The sequence below is a fragment of the Canis lupus genome, chromosome 38 (genome assembly GCF_003254725.2).
Source record: "Canis lupus dingo isolate Sandy chromosome 38, ASM325472v2, whole genome shotgun sequence".
Taxonomy (NCBI): Eukaryota; Metazoa; Chordata; class Mammalia; order Carnivora; family Canidae; genus Canis; species Canis lupus.
This window is the reverse complement of record NC_064280.1, coordinates 2,852,198-2,879,179: the sequence shown is the minus strand read 5'-3', so window position 1 is coordinate 2,879,179 and position 26,982 is coordinate 2,852,198. Positions and strand designations below refer to the sequence as shown.

Below are 26,982 nucleotides of genomic sequence, written 5' to 3'. Positions count from 1 at the left end.
GCAAGGACTCTTGATTAGTTAGTAATCACAGAATGTATTGAACGACAAGAACTTCCTGCTAATAAGAATACATAAGAAAGAAATGGGGTTTCAAAACCCTGAATCGCCAAAGTGATCTTGAGAAAGAAGAATGAAGCTGGAGGCATCACAGTTCCAAACTTGAAGATATGCTATAAAGTTGTAGTCATCAAAACAGTACAATACTGCACTATAGTAGACCATACAACAGAACACAGAGTCCAGGAATCAACCAGTGCTTGCATGGCCAGTTAATCTATGACAAAGGAGGCAAGAATATACAATGGGGAAAAGCCTCTTCAACAAGTGGTGATGGGAAAACTGAACAGCCACGTGCAAAAGAACGAAACTGGGCTACTTTCTTACACCAGACACCAAAATAAACTCAAGATGGGATGAAAGGTCTAAATGTGAGACCTGAAACCATAAAACTCCTAGCAGAAAACATAGACAATAATTTTTTTGACATCAGCTGTAGGAATGTTTTTCTAGATACATCTCTTCAGGCAAGGGAAACAAGAACAAAAATAAACTATTGGGACTACACCAAAATTAAGAGCTTTTGCACAGCAAAGACAATCTTTTGAATGGGAGATATTTATAAATGACATATCTGATAAGGAGTTAACATCTAAAATATATAAAGAACTTATACAACCCAAGAGAAAAAAAAAAGAAAGAAAGAAAGAAGGAAAGAAAGAAAGAAAGAAAGGAAGAAAGAAAGATAAAGAATCTGATGGAAAATGGGCAGAGGATCTTAACATTTTCCCCAAAAAAACAGAAAGCCAACTGAAGATGCTTAATATCACTCATTATCAGGGAAATGTGAATCAAAACCACAATGAGATATCATCTCACACCTGTCAGAATGGCTAGACTCAAAAAGACAAGAAATAACAAATATTGGCGAGGATGTGGAGAAAAGGGAACCCCGTGCACTATTGGTGGGAATGCAAACTGATGCAGCCACTGTGGAAAACAGCATGGCATTTCCTCAAAAAGTTAAAAATAGAAATATCATATGTTTCAATAATTCCACTACTGGGTATTCACTCAAAGGAAATGAAAACAGTATATGGAAAAGATACATGCACCCCTATGTTTATTGCAGGATTTACAATAGCAAAGATATGGAAGCAACCCAAGTGTCCATCCACAGATGAGTGGATAAAGAAGAGGTAGTATATAAATCCAGTGGAATATTGCTCAGCCATAAGAAATGACATCTTGTCATTTGCAACAACATGGATGGACCCAGAGAGTATAAAGGTAAGTAAAATAAATCACACAGAGAAAGGCAAATATCATATGATTTCACTCCTGTGTGGAATTTAAGACACAAAACAAATGAACAAGGAAAAAAGAGACAAAAACAAAACAAAAGGAAAATACATATTCTTAAATAAATAAAAATACACATTCTTAAATACAGAGAACAAACTAGGGGTTGCCAAAGAGGAGATGGGCAGAGGGATGGGTGAAATAGGTGAAGGGGATTAAGAGGTACAAGCATTCCAGTTACAAAATAAATAAGTCACAGAGATGAAAAGTACAGCATAGGAAATATAGTCAATGAGATTGTAATAATATTGTTTGCTGACAGATAGTGACTGTTTAGCATTGAGAAATGGATAGAATTGTTGGATCATTATGTTGTGCACTTGAAGCTAAAATAACGGTATATTAATTACACTTCGGTAGAAAACATTCTGTATCAGGTGATAATATTCCTCAAACGTGAGGATAAAATAAATATATTTTCAAATAAATAAAAGCTGAGAGAACTCATCGCCAGAATGTAAGGGAAATGATACAAGACAGAAGTCGATAAAAACAGGCCAACCAAAAATGTCACAACGTGTATATGTAAATAGAAACACAACTTTAAAATACTGCCAAATGCTCCATATCATACAGACCATGATCTCATAAAATTCAATCCATGAAGAAATCAATAACAACCAAAAAGAAACAGCTTTTCAAAACCTCTCTAACAATTCTGTCTGCCCCTGTTCCCGCCAGGCCTTTGAGCCCAGAACCAAATTTTGAAGGGATTTAGATTAAAGGTCTATTCCCTGACCCATTTCTTTTAACATCAAGGCCTCAAAACTGACAGCGAATTAATGTATGGCTCTGCCAAGTTGGATAGATAAAAATCATGATTCACCCTAAAATCCATTTGGAAGGAGTAACTACTGCAAGACACTTTGATTTACCCACCAGAGATTGAGGACAAGAAATGGCAACCCATCTGGAAAATCCATCTTCACAGGCCTTGTCCGCAGCAATCAGCGTGCATTGGGTAAAGAGGTGAGGCCTGAGCTGGGGACCTAGGAAGCTCAGGAAGCTTAGGAAGCTTAACTCCCTGTAGTAGACTCATCGGAGCTGCAGCCAGAAGAGCCTCGGGACTTTGCTTGCTCTTTACATTCAGATTCAGCCAGGGGACAGGCTGTCAGAGTCCTCAAGAGAGTGCTCCTTGAGGCACCCCAGCTTTGATGTCACTCTTATAAAACGGCTTTTCAAGGAGGATTAACAAGCAGGCTTATGAAGAGCCTTGGCATTCTTCTCCATCTGCTAAATAGATAATGAGGATTTCTAATCATTAGCAACAATACCAGATTGAAATTTCCAAGGCATGCAGCAGGACATACGAAATGGCTCTGGAAAATACCAGTTATATGAAGGTCCTCAAAAGCCCCCTCATCCCGGCAGCCCGGGTGGCTCAGTGGTTTAGCGCCGCCTTCAGCCCTGGAGACCCAAGATCGAGTCCCACATCGGGCTCCCTGCATGGAGCCTGCTTCTCCCTCTGCCTGTGTCTCTGCCTCTCTCTCTCTCATGAATAAATAAATAAAATCTTAAAAATAAAAGCCCTCCATCCTCGAAAATGAACTTGAGCTTTCCTGCCCACCCAACAACATGGACTCCCTTATCTGGAATTTGGTTTCTAGCACATCAACAGACATCTCAACATAAGGAAATAGCAGGTTCTCACAGTGTGAAAAATAATAATAATTCTCAATTTAGAAAAAAATATCTCAACTCTAGGTGTAACCCGTTAGGGATTAGGCAACAAGAACAACCTCATTTGGTTTCCCCAGCCAGCAGGTTTGGAATCACAAACAGTAAAGGTCCTCTTTGTTTTCAGAGGTGGAAAGCATCCTAGACCACTTAGTTTCATAGGGGCCGTGCCAGGACTAGAATGTTCCCAGGGGTAATGAGAACCGGCCCAGGGCTTGTTTCTTGCCCAATCTAGAAATCAGTGATAAAGAATAAATCATCCAGGGTCTCCCTAATGACCTCCTTTCATGTGCCGGCATAATAGGACCTACAAATGAGTAGGTCCCCCCCACTCGGCCGTGGGCTCTATTTCAACTATGCAAAAATGAAGCCACATGCTAGTACTTGGGGGGGAGGGGGACTTGCCTTCTGAGCCAGGCACATCAGGTCTCAAATCCTGACCCTATGTCTCTTACTAGGCAGACAATCTTCAACAAGTTATCAGAGCTCTCTGAGCCTCAGTTTCTTTATCTGAAAAAGTAAATAATGCCTACCCTGTAAAGCTATCATGAAAATAAATGTAAAGGAGAAAATATTTGTGAAGCTGGTGCTTAATAAAAGTCCTCCTCCTACTTGCTGTCATCTGAATTCCTTTATCCTAGAACAAAGGATAATGGTTATAGACTACATGGTATGAGCAACGCATTTGCTAAGGTGTAATCAGTAATTCAACAAGGATAAAATACACAGGAGATCTTACTCTGGCCAATAAAACATTCTAAGGCCTTCATATGCCAGGACTAAGGGCATCTGTGGTCTGATCAGAAAGTTGAGGAAAGAGAGAAGGGGGAGGACAAAAGTCAGGGCAGTAGAGATCAGAGATGCCCAGGAGAAATGTAACACAAGCCGTAAGTGAAATTCAAATATTGCAGTAGCCACATTTTGAAAAGCAAAAAGAAACAGATGACATTAATCTTAATAATATATTTTAGTTAACCCAATATATCCAAAAAATGGTCATTTCAACCTGTACTGATATAAAAACTATTGGGATATTTTTGGTTCTCTTTTCCTATCAAGTCCTTGAGTTCAGTATTTTACACCTGCAACACATCTCAACTCGGACTAGCCACACTTTAGGTATTCACTGTATTGGGCTGTGCAGGTGCAGACAAATCCCCATGTGCCAACCTGTGTGCTGGGTTTTGGAGGATCAAAAAGTCTAGACTAGAGCACAGCTCCTGCCCTCAAGGTGTTCACTGTTTAGTTTGGGATCAAGGACACACAGACACATATGTCTATCCCAACAATCCACATTTGCCGGTAGGTTCCCAAACTGCTAACCATAAAGCACTAAACCTGCAGCTCAGTCCTTTTAGTATAAGCCTTTAGCGGCACCCCAACCATGAGGACAGGCTTCCTCTCCATTATCTGCATACACGCTGTCAGCTCATGCATCCGATTAGGGGATTGAGGGTATATGTACAGCACTCTAGGGAGCAGTTTAAAGAAAGAGGGATGCCTTGCTCTAATCCTTTTAAGCCACAGAGTGTCCACTCTACAACGAGTGTGCCAGATTCCAGACCAGTAGGAAAGAAAATGAAAACAAACTCTTAGCTCTCCACAGAACCACTTACCTGACTTCTGGAGGAACAGCGTCAACAGCGGGAAGAGCCTTCCCTCTTGAAGAGGCAGCTGCTCTCACAGTGGCTGCTCCCCGCCCTGCCCCATCCTCTCTCCCTTGCCCCTCCCTTAAGAGCCTCTTCATTTCCTCCACTGCCTGGCTGGGCTCAGAGGGAGACTCACAACACCCCTCACCCCCCAAAATCAGAAACCAGTGGCTGATGCAGCTTGTAGAGCAATCTTTGTACTGTGCAGGTGTGGGCCTCAGCAAAACCACAACTTGAGATTTGCTTTAGATTCCCTAGCATTTTTTTTGGACACACTCTCTTTCTCCCTTTCCACATCTCCACTCCTGCCCACTCCTTCTTTATTCCTGCTGAGACTAGGCATCTGGCTGTCTCAGCTGGAAGACCATGTGACTCCTGATCTCAGGGTGGTGAGTTTGAGCCCCACATTGGGTGTAGAGATTACTAAAAATTAAAAAAAAAAAAATCTATTCCTTCTGAGAAACTAATTTATACTAAGGAGTTAATGACTCCATGAGTCATCTTTCCCAGGGATATTTGCATTTTTAAAAGCCCAAATAAAAAGCTAAGATTTATTGAGAGGTTGCCAGGTACTAGGCACTATGCCAAGAGGATAATGCCTTACTCTAGGGCGTAAGTGGACAAATGGTGGAATTCCAAGCAAGGTGCCACCAGGTGGAACAGAAGTATCTTCCTGGTACATTTTAAAAGTATACTTTTGTAGACAACTCCTATGAAACCTTACCTATGGGGAATGGTCACTGAAGGATTAAAAGATCTGTGTTGTTTTCTTCTTTAACTTTTAGATTTTAGAGCCATCTTTATTATTATGGAATGGGGAATAGAAGGATTAAGTTTGTTTGTTTTCCTTCACTCATTCATTTAACAAATATTTGAATGCCTACCCTGAGTCAGGCACTGGGCTAGGTGCTGGAGATACGGCAATGATCCAGACTACCAGAGGTCTGCTCTCAGGGAGCCGACAAGAGTGGGGACACAGGCAATTAACGCAGAATAAGAGAATCACAGTTTGTGCTCATCCCTGCAAAGTGGGTAAGGGAGCATGTTAGAGAAAAAGAGTGTGGGGTGGTGCTTCTTTCGATCCAGGTGGCTGAGAGGTCTCTGGGAGGAGGTACTGTGGTTTTCCTGCATCATCACCAGGCTCCTTCCCAGCTTCTTCTTCTCATCCTTCCTCCTCACCCACTTGTGGGCTTCAGAGCACAGCACAACGGCAGGGAGAGTTGTAAAAGATCACAGACTTACAGGTTCTCTCCCTCTCCATCCCCATTTTCTCCCTGGGTGTCCTCAGCCAATTTCATGGCTTTAACCACTTTCTATATGCTGACAGCTCCCAAATTTATGTCTTCGGCCTCAGCAAGTCTTATGAGAGCACAAGATCCACAAACTCAAGGGTCAATCTAGTATCACCCGTGGAAGGTCTACCAGGATCAAAAATTCAAAAGAGTTTTTCCAAAACAGACCTTGATTCTCCACCTCCTCCAACCTATCTATGTCTGCTTCCCTGATCTCTTATTCAGTAAGTAACACCATCATTATTCCTCCCCACCCATCGCTCATACCAAAAGTTGAGGAATCATTAATTTATTTTTTTGCATTAAAAATTTTTTTTGAATCAGTAATTGTGGTAGGGAGAATAGTGGCCCCCAAAGATGTCCATGTTTTAAACCCTGGAATCTGTGACTATGTGAATTACATGGCTAAACTGGATGGAATGAAGGACCTTGAGAAGGGGAGATTACCCTAGATTACCTGGGAGTGAGGGAGCTGAATCTAATCACACCAGTGCTTAAAAGGTAACTTTTCTCCACTGTGGTCAGGGGGGATGAGGCTATGGAAGAGAGATCAGAGACATGCAACCTTCCTGGCTTTGAAGATGGAGGAAGGGGCCACAACCCAACCATGTAGCAGCGTCTAGAAGCTGGAAAAGGCACAGAAACAGATTTTCCTCTAGAGCCTCGAGAGAGGAATGCAATTAAGTAAATGGGACTATATTCTCCCCCTTTTATCTTAGACAAATAGTAGCACACTACACATAATGTTATTTTTTTAGTAGGGGTCAGGAGGGTTAGCTACATGATTATGGTATATCTATACAATGGAACATTGTGGAACCATCACAAAATAATGAGAAAGCTCCAAAGAAGAACCTCTAGTAAATATTGTTGGGCTAAAAAGTAAGTAAATGGGACTATAAACATTCCCCCCCTTTTACCTTAGACAAATGGTAGCACACTACACATAATGTTACACACTTTTTATTATTATAAAATAAGAATTCTCATTATTTTGTGATGGTGCCACAGTGTTCCATCGTATAGATATACCATAATCATATAGCTAGTTTTCCTGACCCTTATTTCTAAGATTTCCCGTCACAAACAACGGGTGATGGATAAATAACTTGGACTCAACAGCATCTCGCACAAGTCTAAGTGTGCCTGTGGGACAGATTCCAGGAATTGTTCTGGATCTCTCCTTTCCTTCATCTCTCTTCAATTCGGTATCAAGGCCTGTGAGTTCTATCTCCAGAACAAATCTAAGCTCACCACTGCTTTCCCAGTGTCCATTCCCACTCCATCCCAAGGCATTGTCATTTCCTGCCACCACCACCCCAGTGAACACACCCATGTGAAAGTTAGATGTGGAAGACCCTCCTGTACTGGCTTCCTGCCCTTTGGGAGGAAAACTCTCCCAGAGCCTTGGATTTCTTATCTCTGAAAAAGTTCAGTGTAGGTGTCTTGATTTTTGTGCAAGTAAGCAAATGGTGTTTGCCAGGACTTTGGAAATGAGGCTCCGTTTGGAGACTTTCCGATGAGAAGCCTGTTAACCCAGAAAGGACGATCAGACAAGTATCTCGGCATTAACCAAATCTTTAGTGTGTGTTTTTCTCCAGTGGATTTCCAAGGCATTTAATGGACTAGGAACAAGACAAGAGTTTTTAGGAATAGAGACCAACTCACTTTACAAAGATCCCAAGGTTAAAGTTCTGCCTTTTTCTATTCAGCCACAGCCTAAATCCTACCCTGAGGGCACTTGCAGAAGTTCCAGGATGGGCCTGGTTCAGAGTCCAGCAGTGCCGGTATAGGCAGGAAAAGATGAAGGGGATAAACACTGTCGGGTGAGACTTGTGGCACTAGACGTCTGAAAACGAAAACCCACAGAGATAATAAGAAAAGGCACCAGATTTCTGTCACAATTGCCTAAGTATAATTGCTCTTCCCCTTATAACAATATTTTAATCAGGTATTTACTGCACACTCACTGTACATTATGCATTTTCACATATGCTTTTATTAATCTTCCTAACAAACCCATTCAACAGATAAAGAAACTAAGGGTCAGAGAATATTTTCATTTCCTACCCTTCATTTGCTTTTCATTTCCTAGCCTTTAAATGGTCGAGCCCCTGATCACACAGGAAGAAATGACAGCAGGCAGAAATCCTGATAGCTTTCCTGAACCATTAAAAGACCCAAAAGGATGGGTGGTCTCCACGACATAGTTCAGTGAGTTAATACGTACTGTGACCTATGTACAGACTCCAGACGGCAGGGAGAGTTGTAAAAGATCACAGACTTACAGAGGATTCTTTGGGTTCAGGCCCAGTTCCAACTGTATGACCTTGAACAAATTCCTTTAACCCCTCTGGGACTATTTTTCTCTTGAGGTTGTTGAGAGAACTTCATGAGTGAGGATAAAGCACTTAGAAGAGTGGATGCCATAGAGCGGGTACTCGTCGATGCCCAACACCTGCCCTGGTCCTTGCGGCTTAGCCGGGGCACGGGTATTAAGTGCTAACTGGGTGTCTAGCACTGGGCTGGGTGGCACACAGAGAGCACTCCTCCTGAGGATGGTCTCATGTAATCCTCACGTCATCCTACAAGGAAATCATTTTTCCTTTTCTACAGCAGTGGAATCTGATGATCCAAAACCCCAATATCGCCCTCCACCTAAGTGGCAGGATTGGACTCCAAATTCTTCTTTGAGTGCTTTCAAAGCCCGGGCTCAGTAACAAGCACAGACGCTGCTGCTGTCAGTATGCAGCCCTGCTCTCTGGCAAGCCCAAGGCACAAACTGCTCTTCCTGCTTGCAGACACAGGGATAAGCGCACCCGCGCACACAGGCAGTATTCAAGTGAGAAGCTTCCCCAGTGCCTGTGTCCTCTGCAGGGAGCACTGCAATAATTTCTGGTCTGAAAGGCACTTTCCCAGAATAGGATTGACAATGGTTTTGGAAATGACTCACACTATCTGAATTCTTGACAGGCGAGATGCTGGAGACGCTGGATTCTTCTTTTTTCCAGTTGCATGAAAACAAGAGGCTTTGCCAAACCAAAAGCAGATCAAGCCACCGGGAAAAGCAAGCCTTTGTGTCAGGAACTCTCTTCCAACAATAAGCAAAAACAAAACAAAACACCTTAAACTTTTAGTTTTCAGAATTCAACATCTGGGTCAGGCGTAACTAGCAGAAGGGTGCATGAGGGGGATTTTTGCACCTATCAGCAGTGCAGTAATGATCCTTGCTGAGAGGCTCCTTGAAGGCAAAATAGAAAATATTTGCAAAAAAGAAGCAATAACAAGATTTCTCATCACACAGCTCCTCACCACCACCCGCCACCCTGCACACACCCTTCTCTCTTCTTACAATTAAAATGCTTCAAATTTTCCATCATAAAGAAAATTATTTTCTCTCCCCCTTTTACCCTCTCCTCCTCCCTCCCCATCCTCTCTCTTAGTCTTTCTCTTCCAGGAAGAAATTCTCGAATGTCAGACCTTTGAGATCACCCAGTACAGATCATCAACTTTAAAGTTCAGGCAAACCTGGGTTTGGATGCTGATTACAGCACCTTTGCAAGTTGCTTACACTCTCTGTGCCTCAGTTATCTCATCTGTAAAGTGGGCTTTAAAATAATACCTGCCAGATAGGATTGGTGTAAGGGTAGAATGAGCTAATGTTCCCAAAGTCCTTAGCTCAGAGCCTGGCACATAGTCTGTGCCCTCAAAACTGCTCCTTGTTATTGTTACCCAATCCACCCTCTTCATGGTACAGACAAGGAAACTAGATTCAGAGAAAACTGATGCATCCCGGATTGCTGGCTCCACTGCAGTCAGGAGCCTGCTGAGTATGAAGGAGAGCAGCGGCTTGTGTCTTATACTGACACGGTCTCTGGAACCCTGATAAGGCTGACTTCCACAGAGCACTGAGAAACCGTCCTCTTATTATTAATTTATCTTCTGAAGCTGAAGCTCTAGAATCGAGAAGGTGATTGGACGGTGTCACACCAAGAGCTTTCAAATGTTCTGGAAACAGACAAAGGCTCTGCATCCAACCAGCCCCTAATCCACATGCCTGAGGATCTCTCTTTCTTCCCAAAGACCCTCTCCCCATGCTGAAGGACGGGATCATTGCCCATACTCTATCCTGGTTTTGCCCACTTGGTACCATTTCATCCCAAATACTCTCTTTTCTTAAAGGAAAAGAGAGTTTCTCACACACAAACACACACCAACACATCCTTGGATGCACACATCCAAGGGCTTTTTTTTCTTAAGTAGGCTCCAAGCCCAGCATGAAGCCCAACACAAGGCTTGAACTCACAACCCTGAGATCAAGAGTTTGACGCTTAACTGACTGAGCCACCAGGGGCTCCCAAGAGCTCTTGTTCCCAAATCATCCACAGCGATATTTGGTTCCAACATGGGAGGTCCGGTAATCTGCAACCAGGACAGATGGGTTTCCTGTTCTTTCCAGAGAGAACAGAACCCATTCGTTCTGACAAACGTCTCCACACTCCTGTCTCTAGCCTGTGTCAAACTTTTCAAAACCCAGCCAGATTCTGCATTTCCACGCAGGCAATCTGGGATATCACTGATTGGGTCAGGGGCAGGTGACCACAGCTGCACAGACTAACCAGCTTGCCTTCCAGTCCGAGCCAAGCAAACCCTCTACTCACAATCAACAGAAGCCAAGGGCAAGTGAGGACTGGCCTGGAAGATGGGCAGAGAGGGAGGGGTTCCAGCTATGTTCATTTCAACAGTTGAGTAACAATAATGAGAATTCTGTGGCAGGAAGATCCCTGGACTGGGAGTTAGGAGGCTGGGGTCCTGACTCGAGCTCTGGCACTAAAGGAACCACAGGCTCTTGGGCCCATCGCTCTGCCTCTCTGCCGCAGCGTCCTCATCTGCCATGTAAGCCGGGTTGCCCTGATGGCAAGAAGAAGCCTCCCAGTGCAAGGCTTTTATAGTGAAGATGTTCAGTCTGATGATACGTTACAGTTTTTCAAGTACTTCCACATACCACATTTTGTGTATTTAATCCTCCTTAAAACTCAACAAGGTATGTAGGGCCTTCGGCAGATAGCAAATCTAAGGTACCTAGCGGTCGGGCAATTACGGGCAAACCATGACAGAGCATAATGTCAAAACGAATTATCTCAACATCTAACCTCCTCTGGCTCATGCTGTCCTCCTGGGGGTAGACGTCCCTCCCTAATGAAAGGTCAAAGAGAACTGTCAAGTGGGTAAATGTGAGAGTTTTTATGCCCTTGGGGTCAGGGTTTCAAGGGTCCAGGCTGTTCCCTAAGTCCCTTTGATATTCTTTTAAACAGTTTTAGAGCCCAAGGCAGAGCTCAACTGAGCTCTAGACTCCAACTTTGCTGCTTGGGCTTCTGAGATGGAAAGTAGAGCCCATGGCTGCAATTAAGACATTGCCAGAACTCTGACGAGTCAGAGCAAAGCTGCCCTGAACCCTGGTTCTCTGCCTTTACTCCAGGGTTAGGATGTGTTGGTAAATGTGACAGCGGAGCTGACCTCTCCTGCCCCGGTTCAGAGTGTCCCAGAAGCCTGGATCAAGGTCACAGGCAGGGGAAGGTGCTCCTCTCCACCACCCTCCATCCTCACTCAAGGTGAGAAAGCCCACCTTCTGTTTAGGAGGTAGGATGGCCATAGAGATGGCTTCATGGCAAGAGCTAATCAGGCCGGTATAACTAAGCACTGAGCCCCACCACTTCCTGCTCCACATAACAGACTGACGGTCCTGCTGTCTTTGGACACTGTAATGAACTGAATTGTCTTCCCCAAAACTCTTATGTTGAGGTCTTAACCTCTAGTACCTCAGAATGTGACTGTATTTAGAGATAGGGCCTTTAAAGAGGTGATTATGTTAAAAATGGGATCTTTATGGTGGCCCTAAACCAATATGATTCATAAGAAGCAGAAATCAAGACACAGACACACATGGAAGAGAGAGGGCATCCATTTCTGCAAGTCAAGGAAAGAGACCTCAGCAAAAAACCAACCCTGCCCATACCTTAATCTTAGACTACTGGCCTCCAGAATCATGAGAAAATACATTTCTGTGAAGCCACCCAATCTGATAAGTTGTTACAGCAGCTCTAGCAAACTATAGGGGCACCTGCTCCAAAATCACGCCCCTCACCCTTGCCATGCCTAGTTCCTCCTGGTGTCACCCGCCTACCCCAGAACTGTGTCTGTGTTCTCCAACTCTCCTTCCACCCCACAGCCCCAAATTCATCAAGTCCTTGGTGAAAACTAGCTAGCAAAAAAACTAGCTCCACAAGCCCAATCTCCCATTTCAGGGGCTATGAGGAGGGCTAGTTTCTGCCTCAAAGTGGACTGTGGGAGGGTGATCTGCCCTTGAGGCTCCTGGAGGAATGAGGACAGAATGGGAAATACAGAGAAAACAGCCTGGTTGGTATTTTGAGTTAGAATCCTGCCCCACATGTGATGACTGGGCTTCCACCCCCGGGAGTCCCTAGCCAGACTACTCGTGGTAACACGTGAGTGGATGGGCCCCAGGGTCCAGGGGCGCGCAGCTCTTTCAAGTAGTTTACAGGGCTCCCAGGGGTCGGGGTAGGGCACCAAAAACTCTGGGAGAAGCTGAGCCCACACAACCATCTTACTCTTAAAGGGTGCACAGACCCCAAGTCCCACGCCAGATCCCCGAGGCCCCCACCCCTGCCCCTGCATGAGGGAAAGAGGGGGGCTGCCGGGGGGAAGGGAAACGCCCTGTCATGCACACCGTGTTTGTTCTGGGCCTGGCTATTGACGCAAGAGGCCTTATCATTGGGTCCTCAGACTGGGCTGGGCAGAGCAGATCTGAGTTAGGGAGTTTCGTCCCCACCAGCCCGCGGGAGAGGAGAGGCGAGAGGGGGTAAGGAAGCAGCTGCTGGTTGGGCCCACGATGAAAACGTTCGTTCTTCTGCTGCTGGTGCTCCTGGACTTGGGACTGGCTCAACCCCGGCTCCACAGGTGAGGCCACATCCCCAGCCCTGTGTCCAGAGGGGCAGCTCCCTCCAGCCTAGGGCCGCCCTGGGACAGGGACGCTGGTGGGGAAATGCAGAGAAGGAACTGAGGACTGGGGAAGGTGGCCAGCCTGTGTTGGTCTTGACCCTCAGCCCACAGCAAGCCACCCTCTGCCTCTGCTTCTGCCGGGATTTCCCACCCAAGGCCCAGGGAGCTCCTCACATTAGTAAAGAGCAGGAACCTGCCGCTTTGGTTGGGAGCTCAAAGGCCCAAGTACCTGCCCAGGGGACTGCCCGTGGCTGCCCCCTTCCGTCAGCCCCCCAAGAGGTTCATGAACAACTTCAGACCATTTTCCTAGGAGATCCCAAAGAGCTCGGCTCTGAACGGAGGCCACTGCAAGGCTTAAGATTCTAAGACTCTTCAGGAGCAGAGACAAGGCAGACAGGCAGGGGCACAGAGGGCACTAATTCTGGCCAAACTCTGGCAGATTCTGGCAACTCTCCTGCCTTGCAGATCTTCTCCTGTGTGGTTCCCGGTTGACTGCTGGGAGAGGGCAGGGTCTGAGCGAGACAGAACTGCATCTCTTTCTCACACGGGCTTTGTCCTCAGGGTGCCTCTCAGGAGGCATCAGTCCCTCCGGAAGAAGCTGCGGGCACGGGGCCAGCTCTCGGAGTTCTGGAAATCCCAGAATTTGGATATGATCCAGTTCACTGAGTCCTGCACGATGAACCAGGATACCAACGAGCCCCTCATCAACTACTTGGACGTGAGGCATTCTGGAGCAGGGGCTGGGGAACTGGGGGAGGGGGAGGATGGTTTGGCCTCTGAGCCTGGCCAGTGACGGTCAGCAACGCTGAAGGCCAGTGTGGATTTCTCCTCTAGGATAACCCACAGGGACTGATCCCCTGGGTCCCTGGGGATTTGGTCGAGCAAGCCCCAGTGGGCCCAAATGTGTAGAGCTCTCTGCAAAAGAAAAGGATGAGCGAGGCAAGCATCCCAAACAGAAGGGCCCTGCTGCTGTCCTTGGAAGAAGGCTTAACCATCACCAGCTTCCCTTCCCTGATTGTAGAACAAAGGCATTATGCCTTCCTACCTTGCTCACAAAACCATTACGAGGAATAATGCAAATGAAAGCCAAAGAAGTAGCAGGGTGTGAGAGGCTTGATTGGATTTCCTCCCTTGCAGCCCTTTCTCTGCTCCTACTGCCTTGTGTTTCCCCCTCCTCAGCTTCTGTAAGCCCCAGTCTGTGCTAGCCCAGGCTCCGGTCCCAGAGAGCTCTCCAGAGGGCACCCCCACCCCCCGCCACCATATGGGCGCCTTCCCCTTTCCCACCACTTACACTCTGCTTCCTTTCCTCCCTCCCCTATAGATGGAGTACTTTGGCACCATCTCCATTGGCTCTCCACCACAGAACTTCACTGTCATCTTTGACACTGGCTCCTCCAACCTCTGGGTCCCCTCCGTGTACTGCACCAGCCCAGCCTGCAGTAAGTAGGGCTAGGATACTCAGCGGGGAATGGCAACTAGGGCCTGGCACTCTGGGGGAGAGGGGCTTGGTTTCCAGAAACTGGTCATGCATGCCACACTGGCTTCCCCTCTCCACCTCTGAGTCTGCCCTGGGACTGCCTACAGTAGAAACAGGGCTGGGCCAGGGAGAGAGCTAAAACTGGACTGCTATCCAAGCTAGCAACCTTCATACTGACCAGAATCAATAGGAGAAAACTCAGCCACCGAAAATCCAAATTCAATACAAATCTCTGAATACACGATGACTCAGTCCCTTTGGAACACCCAAAAGAATGCAAGTGCCATGAACCCTGGCTGTTCCTGGGCAGGTTGGTGGGTTGGATTCTAGTGTGCTGACTATTTGTGTGCTTCAGGAGGGCTTGGTGGCCTATCCCCGGATATCATAGGTGGGGCTGGCGGGGTACAATGTAAGGGTGGGTCCGTTTGGCCAGAGGTAACTCAGGCATCTTTGTTAACGTTGGAAACGGAAGAGCTAAGGAAAGATGTCAGTCTATGCTGGATATGTTCTAGAGATACAGTGTCTCAGAAAACCCCAAGCTTAAGTGTCTACAGGTTAGGCAAGGAACTGAGAGTCCTTGCCTGAAATGGCATCTGTTTATCCCTGGATTTTTTTGAATACCAGGTTCTGACCCACATTAGTTGGCAGAGACTTCTGATGGCACTCAATACATGATGCTTGTCTTAGGGTGCCTCATGAAGTCCCTGGGGACAGTCATGTTTGCCCAGGGACAACTAGTGGGTCCCCAGTTGGGCTGCCACATGTGGCTAGAGAAGAATGTAGTAACTCACTAAGGTGGGTGATGGTGAATCTTTCTAGAGGCTCCCACTCAATCTTGGGAGTTGAGAGAAGAGATTCCACATCTCCAGGGTATCAGGGCAGAGACAAAGGCAGCGAGCTGGTGGCCCAGGCAACAGCAGCTTCCTTGCTTTTCCAGAGACACATGCCAAGTTCTACCCTTCCCAGTCCAACACATACAGTGCACTGGGGAATCAGTTCTCCATTCAGTATGGGACTGGAAGCTTGTCTGGAATCATTGGAGCTGACCAAGTCAATGTGAGTACAGTTTCTTCTTCTCTTCTCTTTAGGCCAGAAACTTGGGATACAGAATATTTTTCAGAGTTGTTAGGGGAATACTTTCAGATCTACCTCAGGAAGAGGTAGAAACAAGGAGCTGGCTTCCAGGGAAAGGGGGAAGCCTGGTCAGGCGGGAGTAGCACTCCCTGCTTGAGATAATGGCAGTGGGCCAGTCTGCTCAGTGTGCTGGGTTCTAGACAGGCAGCAAGGAGGAATTCCACAGAGAAACAGTGCACAGGACTGAAAGCCTGGTGGTAAGCTTTCAAGAATGGATTAAGGCAAAAAACAAACAAACAAAAATGAATCAAAGATGCTCACTCTCAGTGCAATGAGGCAAGAAAAAAGAAACTAAGGGCATTACGATTATAAAGGAAGAAACTATATTGTCATTATTTACATAAAACAAGATTCTGTAGGCAAAAAAATCCAAAAATGACCACAGATCATTGAGATTAGTAATTATTTAGCAAAGTTGCTGAATACCAGATTAACAAACAAAATAATTTGTAATTTAAATATCCAGAAAAACAAATGGAAAATAGATTTTTAATGCCATTATTTATAATGTCATCAAACACCTACAGGTAAATTTAATAAAAAATGGGCAAGATCTCCACTCTAAAAACTGCAAGACACTACTGAGTAAAATTAAGGAAGATCTACATAAATTGAAACGACTCAGTATTTCATGACTCAGTATTACAGACACATCAAAGTTTTCTCAAATTGATCTATAGATTTAATGTCAACTCAATCAAAACAACAGCAATTTTTATTAGAAATTGATAAGCTAATTCTAAAATGTATAGGGATATGTAATACACCAAGAAAATCGAGGTGAAGAAAAACACTATAAAGATCTATTACAAAGCTATCATAATGGAGACAGTGTGGTATTGACACAAGATAAGCAAATAGACAAATGGAACAAAATGGATAATCAGAAACTCCTCTAAATTCTGTCGACCATGAAACTGCAGTGGAGGATATGAGAATGTACTTATCAAATGATGCTAGGTCGTTTGGATAGCCATATAGTTAAAAAAATGAAAACTCTTTACTCCAACCTCGTGCATTATCAAACTTCAGTACATTATAGATGTTTTACTCCTTGACATATGTACAACATAAATATGTGTGCATGTTCACCAAAAGCAATGCACAATCAGCAGGTATCAGCACTGTTCATGATAGTCCATACAGGAAACAACCCAAATATCCATCAACAGTAGAATGAAGGACAGCACATTCATACCATGGGAAATGACAATGAACAAAACTACAAGAGTGTACTACGTCATGTTGAGTGACATAAGCCAGATACAAGGAATTCATCCTGTATGATTCCATTTATACAAAGTTCAAGAAAAGGCAAAGGCAGTATATGTTAGAAGTCAGAAGATGAGTTGCTCTTGAGGAAAGGTACAATGATTAGCAGGGGGCATGAGGGGGCTTCCAGTTTGGGAGATCGCTGACGAGGGTGAGTTTGGGAAAACTCACCCAACTGTACACTTAGGATTTCTGTATTACACTTCAATTTTTTTAAAGTTTCCATAAACAAAAATTAAGGGTGTGGGGATGTGATGAAATCAGTGTGCTCATGTAATCAAGGAAAGTTGGGTGGGGGATGAATTCGCTTCAGACCAGGGGGAGAATCCTGGAATCTGAGACTCTTTGCCAAAGATATCCTGTGCAGTTTTCTTTCGGGCTTTCTCCCGTCAGGTGGAGGGACTGGTTGTGGTCGGCCAGCAGTTTGGAGAGAGTGTCACGGAGCCTGGCCAGACCTTTGTGAACGCAGAGTTTGATGGAATTCTAGGCCTGGGATACCCCTCCTTGGCTGTGGGAGGGGTGACCCCGGTGTTCGACAACATGATGGCACAGAACCTGGTGGACATACCCATGTTTTCTGTGTACATGAGCAGGTAGGCCCATCCAGCCCACCAAGGTGAAGGTCAGTCACTGCTACAGGGAGGCAGCGTGGTGCCGCTGAAAGGGCACTAGACTGGATAGTCCAACACCTTGCTTGGATCTCTTGCTTGACCTATTACCAGCTATGTGACCTTGAGCTTACCTTCTCTGGATATTGAGGAAATGAAGTTTGCCTCACTTTGTAAACTGCACCACCCTGAACTCATAGGAGGATTCTCTGGGATTGGATATTCATTAACACAGTGAATAAATATTTATTAATCTCCTATTATGTGCCTGCCGGGCAAGGGAGCACAGTGAAACAAGGAAGATAATCCCAATCCCTCCCTTCAGGAAGCTGGATTCCCATGGGAGGAGGCAGGAAAAGATTCCAAAGTAAGCAGACGATAAAATAATGGAATGTTAAGGGAATAATAAGATGTAGTATTTACATAAAATAGAATATTATTCAGCCTCAAAAAGGAAGGAAATTCTGACATGTGCTACAAGCGGATGAGCCTTGAGGACATTATGTTAAGTGAAACACAGTCAGTCATAGAAGGACAAATACCGCAGGATTTCACCTACCTGCAGGTACCTGGGCCAGTCCGATTCAGAGAGACAGAAGGTAGAACCACAGTTGCCAAGTATAGGGGGAAGGGGACTAGGAAGCTGCTGTTTCATGAGTATAGATAGAGTTTTGGGTTCACAGGATGAAAAGGTTCTGGAGACTGGCTCACCACAGAATGAATATCCTTAACACTACCAAACTGGACATTTAAAAATGGTTAATTTATGCAATTTTTAAAAAAAAATTGCCTGTTGTAGTTGAAAAAGTTCATGAGGCTTTTTCCCTGTTGCCTGGGATCCTGAGAGCATCATCTCACCTTCATCCCCACTTAGGGAGGGGATTTCCTACCTCTCTGACGTCCCCACCAGTGTGCTTTGGCCTGAGCCCACTGTGTTCGTGGAAGCCCATATCCCCTGTGCTCCACTCTCATGAGGAGAGGTTTGAATTTCCTATATTCAAGTGCATGGTGCGGGTGTGAGTACGACGGCAGGTTGTCCAGACCCCTGAGCTGCCACCTTCCAGCCCAGAAAGACAAGGGTGAGGATGGGAAAGAGCAAAGGCTTTGCAGTCTGACTGACCTGGGTGGAAGCCTCGAGTCTCAGGGTCCTAAAATGGGCACAAGGTTGATGTAAGAAGTAAATAGGATGACGCAGGTAAAATTCCTCACCCAGTGTCCTGCACAAAGGCCATCAACAAATGATAGTTCTTCCCCTACCTCCTCAAAACCACTTTTCTAAGATGCCCACAGATTCTGTTCTGATGCCCACCCGGTTCTGTTCCCCATTACCACCGTGCCTCAGAGCACCCTGACTTTCTCTGATCCTTTTCCTCCTAAAAATGAATCAGTTTCATGTCCTATTTCCCCAGAATCCTGTTAGGTGCCAGAACATACTCTGAGAAATCCACACCATTGGAAATTAATTGTCAAGCTCTAGTAAGTCAGGTTGCATTCCCATTAGCTTCCTTACCTTAACACAATGGAGTGAATAGCATGGAAACTCTAGCACTGCCAAAACAGTAGTAGGAAAGATACTTGGGGGGAAAAGGCTTTGGGGGGGGGGGATGCGTCAAGTCATAGGGTGTGTGCATGCCCCAGATGGTCCTAGCTTTGGCTCTGCATGAGCTCTGCATGACCAGAGCAGTTGTCCCTTTTTGCCTTCCCCCTAGCCCTTTGACCAAGAACTAAGAAGCAAAAAGACATCCACAAATTGTTAAGCAGAGCTATTTCTACACTTCTTTCCTTTTGCCCAAAAAGGCCTAGACTAAGCAAATTGCAGTAGTCAGAACCCTAGTCTCAAAGCCCAGGCTACTATTTCTGCCTATACATGGTATAAGCCGGCTTGTCCCCAAGGTATCCCAGGGGCCCCTCCCTGACCATCTGCCCTTCCTTCCGTGTAGTGACCCAGAAGGTGGTACGGGAAGCGAACTGATTTTCGGAGGCTATGACCACTCACACTTCTCTGGGAACCTGAACTGGGTCCCCGTCACCAAGCAAGGCTACTGGCAGATTGCACTGGATGCGTGAGTATTTTCCACAAAGTACTTATGGTATGAAGGAAGAACTCAAGACAGGCACAACTCACACTGGGTTCACTGAATTGACCTGCATCTAAGTGCTGGTCCCTGGGAGAGGGTCCTGAGGGCTTGCTGCCGTGTGAGGCTGAAAGCGTGGTGGTGCTGAGCAAAGGTGCAGGAAGGGGCCGCAGTCGCCAGGGCAACAGGCAGGAGGTACCAAGTCTCAGCTTCCTTCCCTGTACATGTGATGTGCCCCCAAGTCAACAGACAATAAATACAAACCCTCAGCCAATTACTTGGGGCTCATTTAACATTAATTAACATATAGGGTAAGGGGTGGGTGACATGAGTGTATAAGAGTGAACTGAACTCAGATTTCATCTCCATGAAGCATGTCCAGAAGATCTCACACACACACACACACACACACACACCCCACTATCATTGTAGAGAGCGGTCAGTGCTCCATGAGATGTGCCACCAAAGTGGCCTGGCAGTCAGGGCAGGACAGCTTCTATCTGAAGAGCTCCTCAAGCAAGGGTTTCACGAAGGAGGTGACATTGACTGGGCCTTGACATACATACATGCATGCATACACGCCTGTGTGTGTGTGTGTGTGTGTGTGTGCTGGGTCCAAAAGTAAATGTATTTCCTGCTATGGATCTCAGTCACAGAAAAACTGAGAAATACTCATGTGTGAGATAGTCAAAATGAAAATCGTTAATGTATATCTGAGAACCCAACAAAGGTTGAGAGCAGCCGGGGAACCTGGAAGCTTCATGGCAGAGGGGAAGGGGGCCATATGGGGTAGGGGTGGGAGGTCGGCTGATGACATTTCCTTTGCCCTCAGAATCCAGGTAGGAGGCACAGTGATGTTCTGCTCTGAGGGCTGCCAGGCCATTGTGGACACAGGGACTTCTCTCATCACAGGCCCCTCAGATGAAATCAAGCAACTGCAGAACGCCATTGGGGCAGAGCCCATGGATGGAGAAGTCAGTGCCTGCTGGGGGAGGGAGGAGGTGGGAGCAGGGGAGCGAGGCCCTCTCCTGGGAGGTGGGAGGCCTCTAAATGGGTCCTCTGTGTTGGGTTTTAGTATGGGGTGGAGTGTGCCAACCTCAACGTCATGCCAGATGTCACCTTCATCATCAATGGAGTCTCCTACACCCTCCAGCCAACTGCCTATACCCTACTGGTAAGAACTGTTTCCTTATTCTGCAAGTCACTGGGCCTTCCCCACAAGCCTACCACTTCCTTTTTTCAGTTGCCTGCACTCAGGCTGCATTTACCCCAGCCCTCCTCCCATCCTCTCCTGCACTGAAGTGGCATTCCCTCTAGAAAGGACAAAGCTGCCTGTGGTAGAAAGACCACTGGGCTGGTTCTCTCTCAGTTTCTGTTCCACCATGAAGCAGCAGCCAACCTGGGACAAGCCATTTAGCAAAGTTTTCTGAACTTGTCGCATAGGATTTTTCATCTGACAAAGTTTAATCCCTTCAAACACCTAGTAAGATGGATATTATCATGCCATTTTATGGATGAGGATATTGAGACTCGAAAGTTAAGAGGTTCAAGACATGAGTTGCTTGGGGGATGAGGTACGGAATGAGGTTGTATCTTTTAACAATCAGATTAACCTTCTTCTCGAACAACAAAGTGTCTTTTATTGCAGTAGATTCCTAAATTTGTAGGGTGAAGTGGGAAGGGAATTCCTGGGGGAAAAATATGATTGCTTCACACTGCAGTTGGCCCAGATTTTCAATATCACATGCAGTTCTTTGGTGGCACTCAATATACTAACTTTACTGGAGAGTCACCCACAGCACCAGGGTGATTGTGTCAGAATGAAGGTGCCAGGTATAGAGGACTTTAGGGACTTATCTACCCCCCACATCTTGATCTCTGCTAACCGCTTCCCCAAGCCACCAAATTTCAGTGGACAATGCAGGTGAAAAGAAATGTTTTTTTTTTTTTAGTTTTTGTTTAAATTCTAGTTAGTGTACGGTGTAGTATTAGTTTCAGGTGTACTAAAAGCATTGAATATAGTGATTCAACACTTCCAAACAACAACCAGTGCTCATCACAGCAAGTGCCCCCCTTAATCCTCATCACCTATTTCACCCATCCCCCCCAACCTCCCCTCTGGTAACTGTTAGTTTGGTCTCTATAGTTTAAGAGTCTGTTTCCTGGTTTGCCTCTCTCTCTCTCTCAATCTCTCTCCTTCTCTCTTTTTTCACTTTGCTTGTTTATTTTGTTTCTTAAATTCCACATATGAGTGAGATTATATAGTATTTCTCTTTCTTTGACTTATTTTTCTTAGCTTTATACCCTCTAGCTTCATCCACATTATTGCAAATGGCAAGATTTCATTATTTTTAAGACTGAATAATATTCCATTGTATATATATACACCACATTTTCTTTACCCTTTCATCAATCAATGGACATGTAGACTGTTTCCATAATTTGGCTATTGTGGGTAATGTTGCTATAAACATTGGAGTGCATGTATCCCTTTGAAGTAGTACTTTTATACTCTTTGGATAAATACTTAGAGTGCAATTGCATAAAAATTCTAGAAGAGAACACAGGCAGTAACCTCTTTGACATCAGTCATAGCAACTTCTTTCTAGATATGTCTCCTGGAGGCAAGGAGAAACAAAAGCAAATTATTGCTTAAATTATTATTAAATTATTAAATTATTATTATTAAATTATTTGAAACTCATCAAAACAAAAATATTTTGCACAATGAAGGAAACAATCAACAAAACTAAAAGGCAACCTACAGAATGAGAGGAGATATTTGCAAATGACATCGAATAAAGCATTTGTATGCAAAATATATAAAGAACTTATAAAACTAAACACCTCAAAAACAAATAATCCAACTTAAAGATGGCCAGCAGACATGAAAAGATGTTCAACATCATTGATCATCAGGGAAATGCAAATCAAAACTACTATGAGCTACCACCCCACACCTGTCAGAATGGCTAAAATTAACAAGGCAAGAAACAGGTGTTGGCAAGGATGTGGAGAAAGGGGAACCCTCTTAGTCTGCTGGTGGGAATGCAAAATGGTGCAGCCACTCTGGAGAACAATATGGAAGTTCCTCAAAAAGTTAAAAATAAAACTACCCTACGATCTAGCAATTGCACTAATAAGAAAACGAATGTTTAGCTTTAAAATATATTTCCTGTCAAGCCCCCTAAGCATCTCCAACAAAGGGATTCTGGAGCTGCCATTAGGAACACCAGACTGGAGACAAGCTAGGCACTTTAAGTGGGCCATGCTCATGGCCCTATACACCCTTCAGCAGTCTGGTATCCTCATACTCTCCCACCTGCACCCATGTGAGTCCCTGCTCATCTCACTTCCTTCCCTATGCCCAGCGTGGTACCCTTATCCTTTTCTGCCAGCAGATTTCAATCAGAGACACCTCAGTCTACCAATGATGCTGTGACAGCATTGCATGGTTAGCCCTTTACTCTTAAGAGGGCGCTTTAAACCCTCTGCAAACTTCCCAGACCCTCATCAGCAACCTCAAATCTCAGATAGTTGTTGGAAAGACCACACCTGCCTGGTAGACCCCACGTCTTTGCCAAACTAAAAAAGTAAGGTTGGGGGAAGTTACACTCTTCTCACAGAACAATGGATGTCTACTTGCCTTATACCTAAAAAGTGATCCTTCCCCAGAACATCAAGAAAGCAGTATAGTTTCTCTCCCTTAAAAAACTAAATTGAGGGACACCTGGGTGCCTCAGCGGTTGAGTGTTTGCCTTTGGCTCGGGTCATGATCCCGGGGTCCTGGGATCGAGTCCCACATCAGGCTCCCAGTGAGAAGCCTGCTTCTCCCTCTGCCTGTGTCTCTGCCTCTTTCTCTGTGTCTCTCATGAATTAATAAATAAAATCTTTTTTAAAAAATTAAGTTGAGCTTTGCTAGAAACTAAAGTAACCAGAATTTAAGCTAAGATCTTCTAAAGCCAAACCTTTTGCTCTTCCAGTCATGCAACAAGGTTTCACTTTTTCCAGTTGTAAAGTGGGAGGTGGGGGGCATGTATAACAGATGAACAATTCTCAAAATTGTAGAACTTAGAAGCCCAGGTCCACGTATGTGAAACTGTGCAAATATTTTGCTGAGTAAACAAGTAGAGGTGTATGAAGCAGGAAGAGCCAATCAGCCAAAATTGTGACCGTCCAGCGCCATTTGGTATAGTCACCACCACTACCACACAGTACCGCCTCCAAGTAGCACTACTTCCCTTTCGCCCCATATGTCACTTACCCCTTCCTTCCCACCCCAGGACTATGTGGATGGAATGGAGTTCTGCAGCAGTGGCTTTCAAGGTCTTGACATCCAGCCTCCAGCCGGGCCTCTCTGGATCCTGGGCGATGTCTTCATCAGGAAGTTTTACTCAGTCTTTGATCGTGGGAATAACCGTGTTGGGCTGGCCCTGGCAGTCCCCTAAGCAGAGGTCATCTGCCTGTGCCTGCTTGCCCGACACTCCTTGGAAATCCAGCGGTGTCCCTTAGTTGGGGCATTCTTCACAGCTGCCAAAACGTTATTTTCGGTAGGATACAATTGTTCTAGAGCTGCAAACTGAATTAGGTCCAAATAGAGCATGAGAACACACACACTGCACGCACTTCACACACACCTCACACCACCCTCATACACACCTCCTTCACCACCATCGTGATGGAAGAATTAAGTTGTATGTCCATACTTTTTATTGCTTTGTGCTAACACTTTCTTTTGGAGATTTCCCAACATGCACATTGGCAGAGATTATTAATTCCCTTGCACCCCACCTACCCTTCATAACTCACCTGGCAGGTAGCCTGCCCTGTTTTATCTACACCACCACCCATCCTCTCTCCAGCCCCATATATCTGCAAGATCCTAAAGCAAATTCTTAGCATCACATCATAAATCATCACATCAAAGATTTATCCACAAATCCTTGCAATATTCTTAAACATGCGATCAGTATTCAAATGTTCCCTATTGTCTGGGAAATGTTGGGTCATTTTTACAGGTGACTTGATTATATTAGGATGCAAATAAAGATTACAAATTGCATTTATTTGAACTGTCTCTGTGCCTCTTTCCATGCATAGAGTTGACCACATTCTGAATTTTGCAAGTTGAAATCCAGAGGGGTCATGCAATGTGAGTCCATCTTTCCTACAAAATGGCAGTTGGTTCTAGAGCCTGATTTTGTGGCTAGAATATTTCATCAATGGTGCTAGGTACATCCCATCGTAGCCCCATCAGGAAGCAGATAATACTGGCCTCTTTATTCACAATGTTAGGACTGACGAGTGGGTGCTAGAGCTGTCAGGCTCATCCATCCAGAATCAATTTCCTTCTGCATTTTATCCAAAGGTTTCAGCAACCACTGATTATCTATCGTTGCTTAGATCCATGCTGTCGTCAGGGCTGCAAAACAGAGATTTTTCTAATTCTATTTTTTCTCCTGTGTTTGTTAGCTAGAATTCCTCTATTTAAAAGAAATCTTTCATCATCTATTTGCTTACCATTAGATATGGCTCATATAGGAAAGGCAAACTTACTTGGCTTTTTCCCTTTATTTACTGGCTTTCAGAAAAATGAGTGTGTTTCAACTTATTGCAGTTTTTTCAGTATCAAAGCAACCCACATTGAGCCAGCAGGTGCCCCTTCAAATTAGTTTTTATGAAGTTTTGACTTGACCCCAGTACGAAAAGATGTTCTGGGCCCATTTACAAGGAGTCCTGGTTCCTAGTTATGTCCTCGTAAGTTTGTCATAAATGAAAATATTTCAGAGTGCAAGGAGAGGATATTGGGGCAAAGGGACTCTGAATGAACCCTTTTCTCCTATGGGAGCTGACATGGTGAATACAGGTCCAACCTGGATCCTCATTCTGGTGGAGGTCTATTGACACCAGAAACAACATGCCTTTCTTTTTCTTCCTTTTGTTCTTGCTTTTTGCAAAATGCAAGTATCTTCAGGGTTTTTCTTCTTATAAAATAGGTGAAAGTCCTCCATGATCCTTACCCTCAAAGATAAGCGTTATTATTAATTTGAGGTAGTCTTATGCAGACTTTTCCTTTGTATATACAAACGGAGATAGCCATAGGAAGGAATTTTTTTCCTACAAAAAAAGGAATCATAGAGCCTGGGTGGCTTAGTAGTTAAGATCTGCCTTTGGCAAGGGTCATGACTCTGGGGTCCTGGGATAGAGCCCAGAATAGGGAGTCTGCTTCTCCTTCTCCCTCTGCTCCTCCGCCTGCTGGTGCTCTCTCTCTCTCTCAAATGAATAAATTTAAAATCTTTTTTTTTAAAGGAATCATACTACAAATTCTTGTCTCTAAACTGCTCATTTAACAGATTCTATATCAGTATAGTCAACTCTTGCCTTGTAACATCTGCATGCATCCATTGTTGATCAAATACTCTCATAATGAACATTAGGTTCATTTGGATTTAATTCAACCCAAACCCATAAATATTTATTTTGGGCCAGGCACTGAGTGAGTTACTCTAAGACCCTCAAGAGAGATGGGATGGATCCCAGCTGTCACTTTTGGCACAGAGGCCACAGAAAACACACCAGCCTTACAGTCAGATAATCCAAATTCACATTTGTGCCCTGTCCCGATCAGCTTGGTGACCTTGGCTAGTTACTTCATGTCTCTGAGATGCCCACCTCACAGAGGTATGGGGTGAATCGATGAATTTGCTTCAATGGAAGCACTGAGCTCATAATGTTAGCTCCTCTCCCCCTTTAAGTATTAGGTCAAAGTAGATCACAGCTACACACATACACACACACACTTTTTTGGTTTTGTTTTTTTCTTTTTTTCTTTTTTACTAAATTATTACTTCCAGAGTTAATTCAGAACAGCCTGGTCCAAATAAACTATCAAAGCGATATAATAGAGCAGTTAACATCACAGGCTCTAGACTCCCACAGGTCTGGACTTGATTCTTGACACCAGTTGTGGGAACTCTGCACTCCGGTTTCTTCATCTGTAAAATAGACATAAAAACAGAACTATTGCATGGGTTTATTGTGAGGATCCAATAGCTACAATGCATACGTGTAAACACTTCACTAGTTGACGTGCCTGTGCTCATCACATAAGGACTAAACCCACACTCAGCAGTGGCAAAGTTCACACGGGACAGAAAAGCCTAGAGTAAAAAGGCTTTATGACTTTTCCTCTAAAACAAAGCACCCAGGAGCCACGTGGGAACCAACTGGAGGATAGCATCCCTGCAGGCTGTACCCTTACAGGCGGTCTCCGCACAGTGGGCTACCCCACAGCCAGGTCCCGGAGGGTACAGGAGCCTGAGAGCTGGGGGCCTGGGGTATGAGGGTGGTGCTTAATCCATGCCTGCAGGAAGTGAGAGCAGTCCACAAGCTGCCCAAAGCCAGTTCTGCTCTGAGCAC

General features: G+C 44.9%; 1 protein-coding gene across 2 annotated transcripts; it reads left to right on the top strand.

Moving 5' to 3' along the window:
- Positions 1–12,795: 12,795 nt before the first annotated feature.
- On the top strand, positions 12,796–24,629 carry CTSE (cathepsin E). 2 transcript variants are annotated; one of them, XM_025421079.3, is made up of 9 exons: positions 12,799–12,955; positions 13,559–13,715; positions 14,319–14,436; positions 15,412–15,530; positions 17,274–17,473; positions 19,429–19,551; positions 20,396–20,537; positions 20,639–20,737; positions 23,847–24,629. In XM_025421079.3, exons 1-9 carry the CDS (start codon positions 12,888–12,890, stop codon positions 24,009–24,011), a joined length of 1,191 nt encoding a protein of 396 aa, XP_025276864.1. In that variant the 5' UTR covers positions 12,799–12,887; the 3' UTR covers positions 24,012–24,629. The 2 variants fall into 2 exon arrangements, with proteins under 2 accessions (XP_025276865.1, XP_025276864.1); XM_025421080.3 differs by lacking the exon at positions 20,396–20,537 and having other exon boundaries at positions 12,796–12,955.
- The last annotated feature ends 2,353 nt before the right edge of the window (positions 24,630–26,982 follow it).

Excerpts from the sequence above, each read along its gene's own strand:
- CTSE (XM_025421079.3), top strand. The coding sequence starts at position 12,888 with ATGAAAACGTTCGTTCTTCTGCTGCTGGTGCTCCTGGACTTGGGACTG. Across the intron at positions 14,437-15,411 it reads CTGCACCAGCCCAGCCTGCA|AGACACATGCCAAGTTCTAC; the intron begins GTAAGTAGGGCT and ends TTGCTTTTCCAG. Across the intron at positions 15,531-17,273 it reads TTGGAGCTGACCAAGTCAAT|GTGGAGGGACTGGTTGTGGT; the intron begins GTGAGTACAGTT and ends TTCTCCCGTCAG.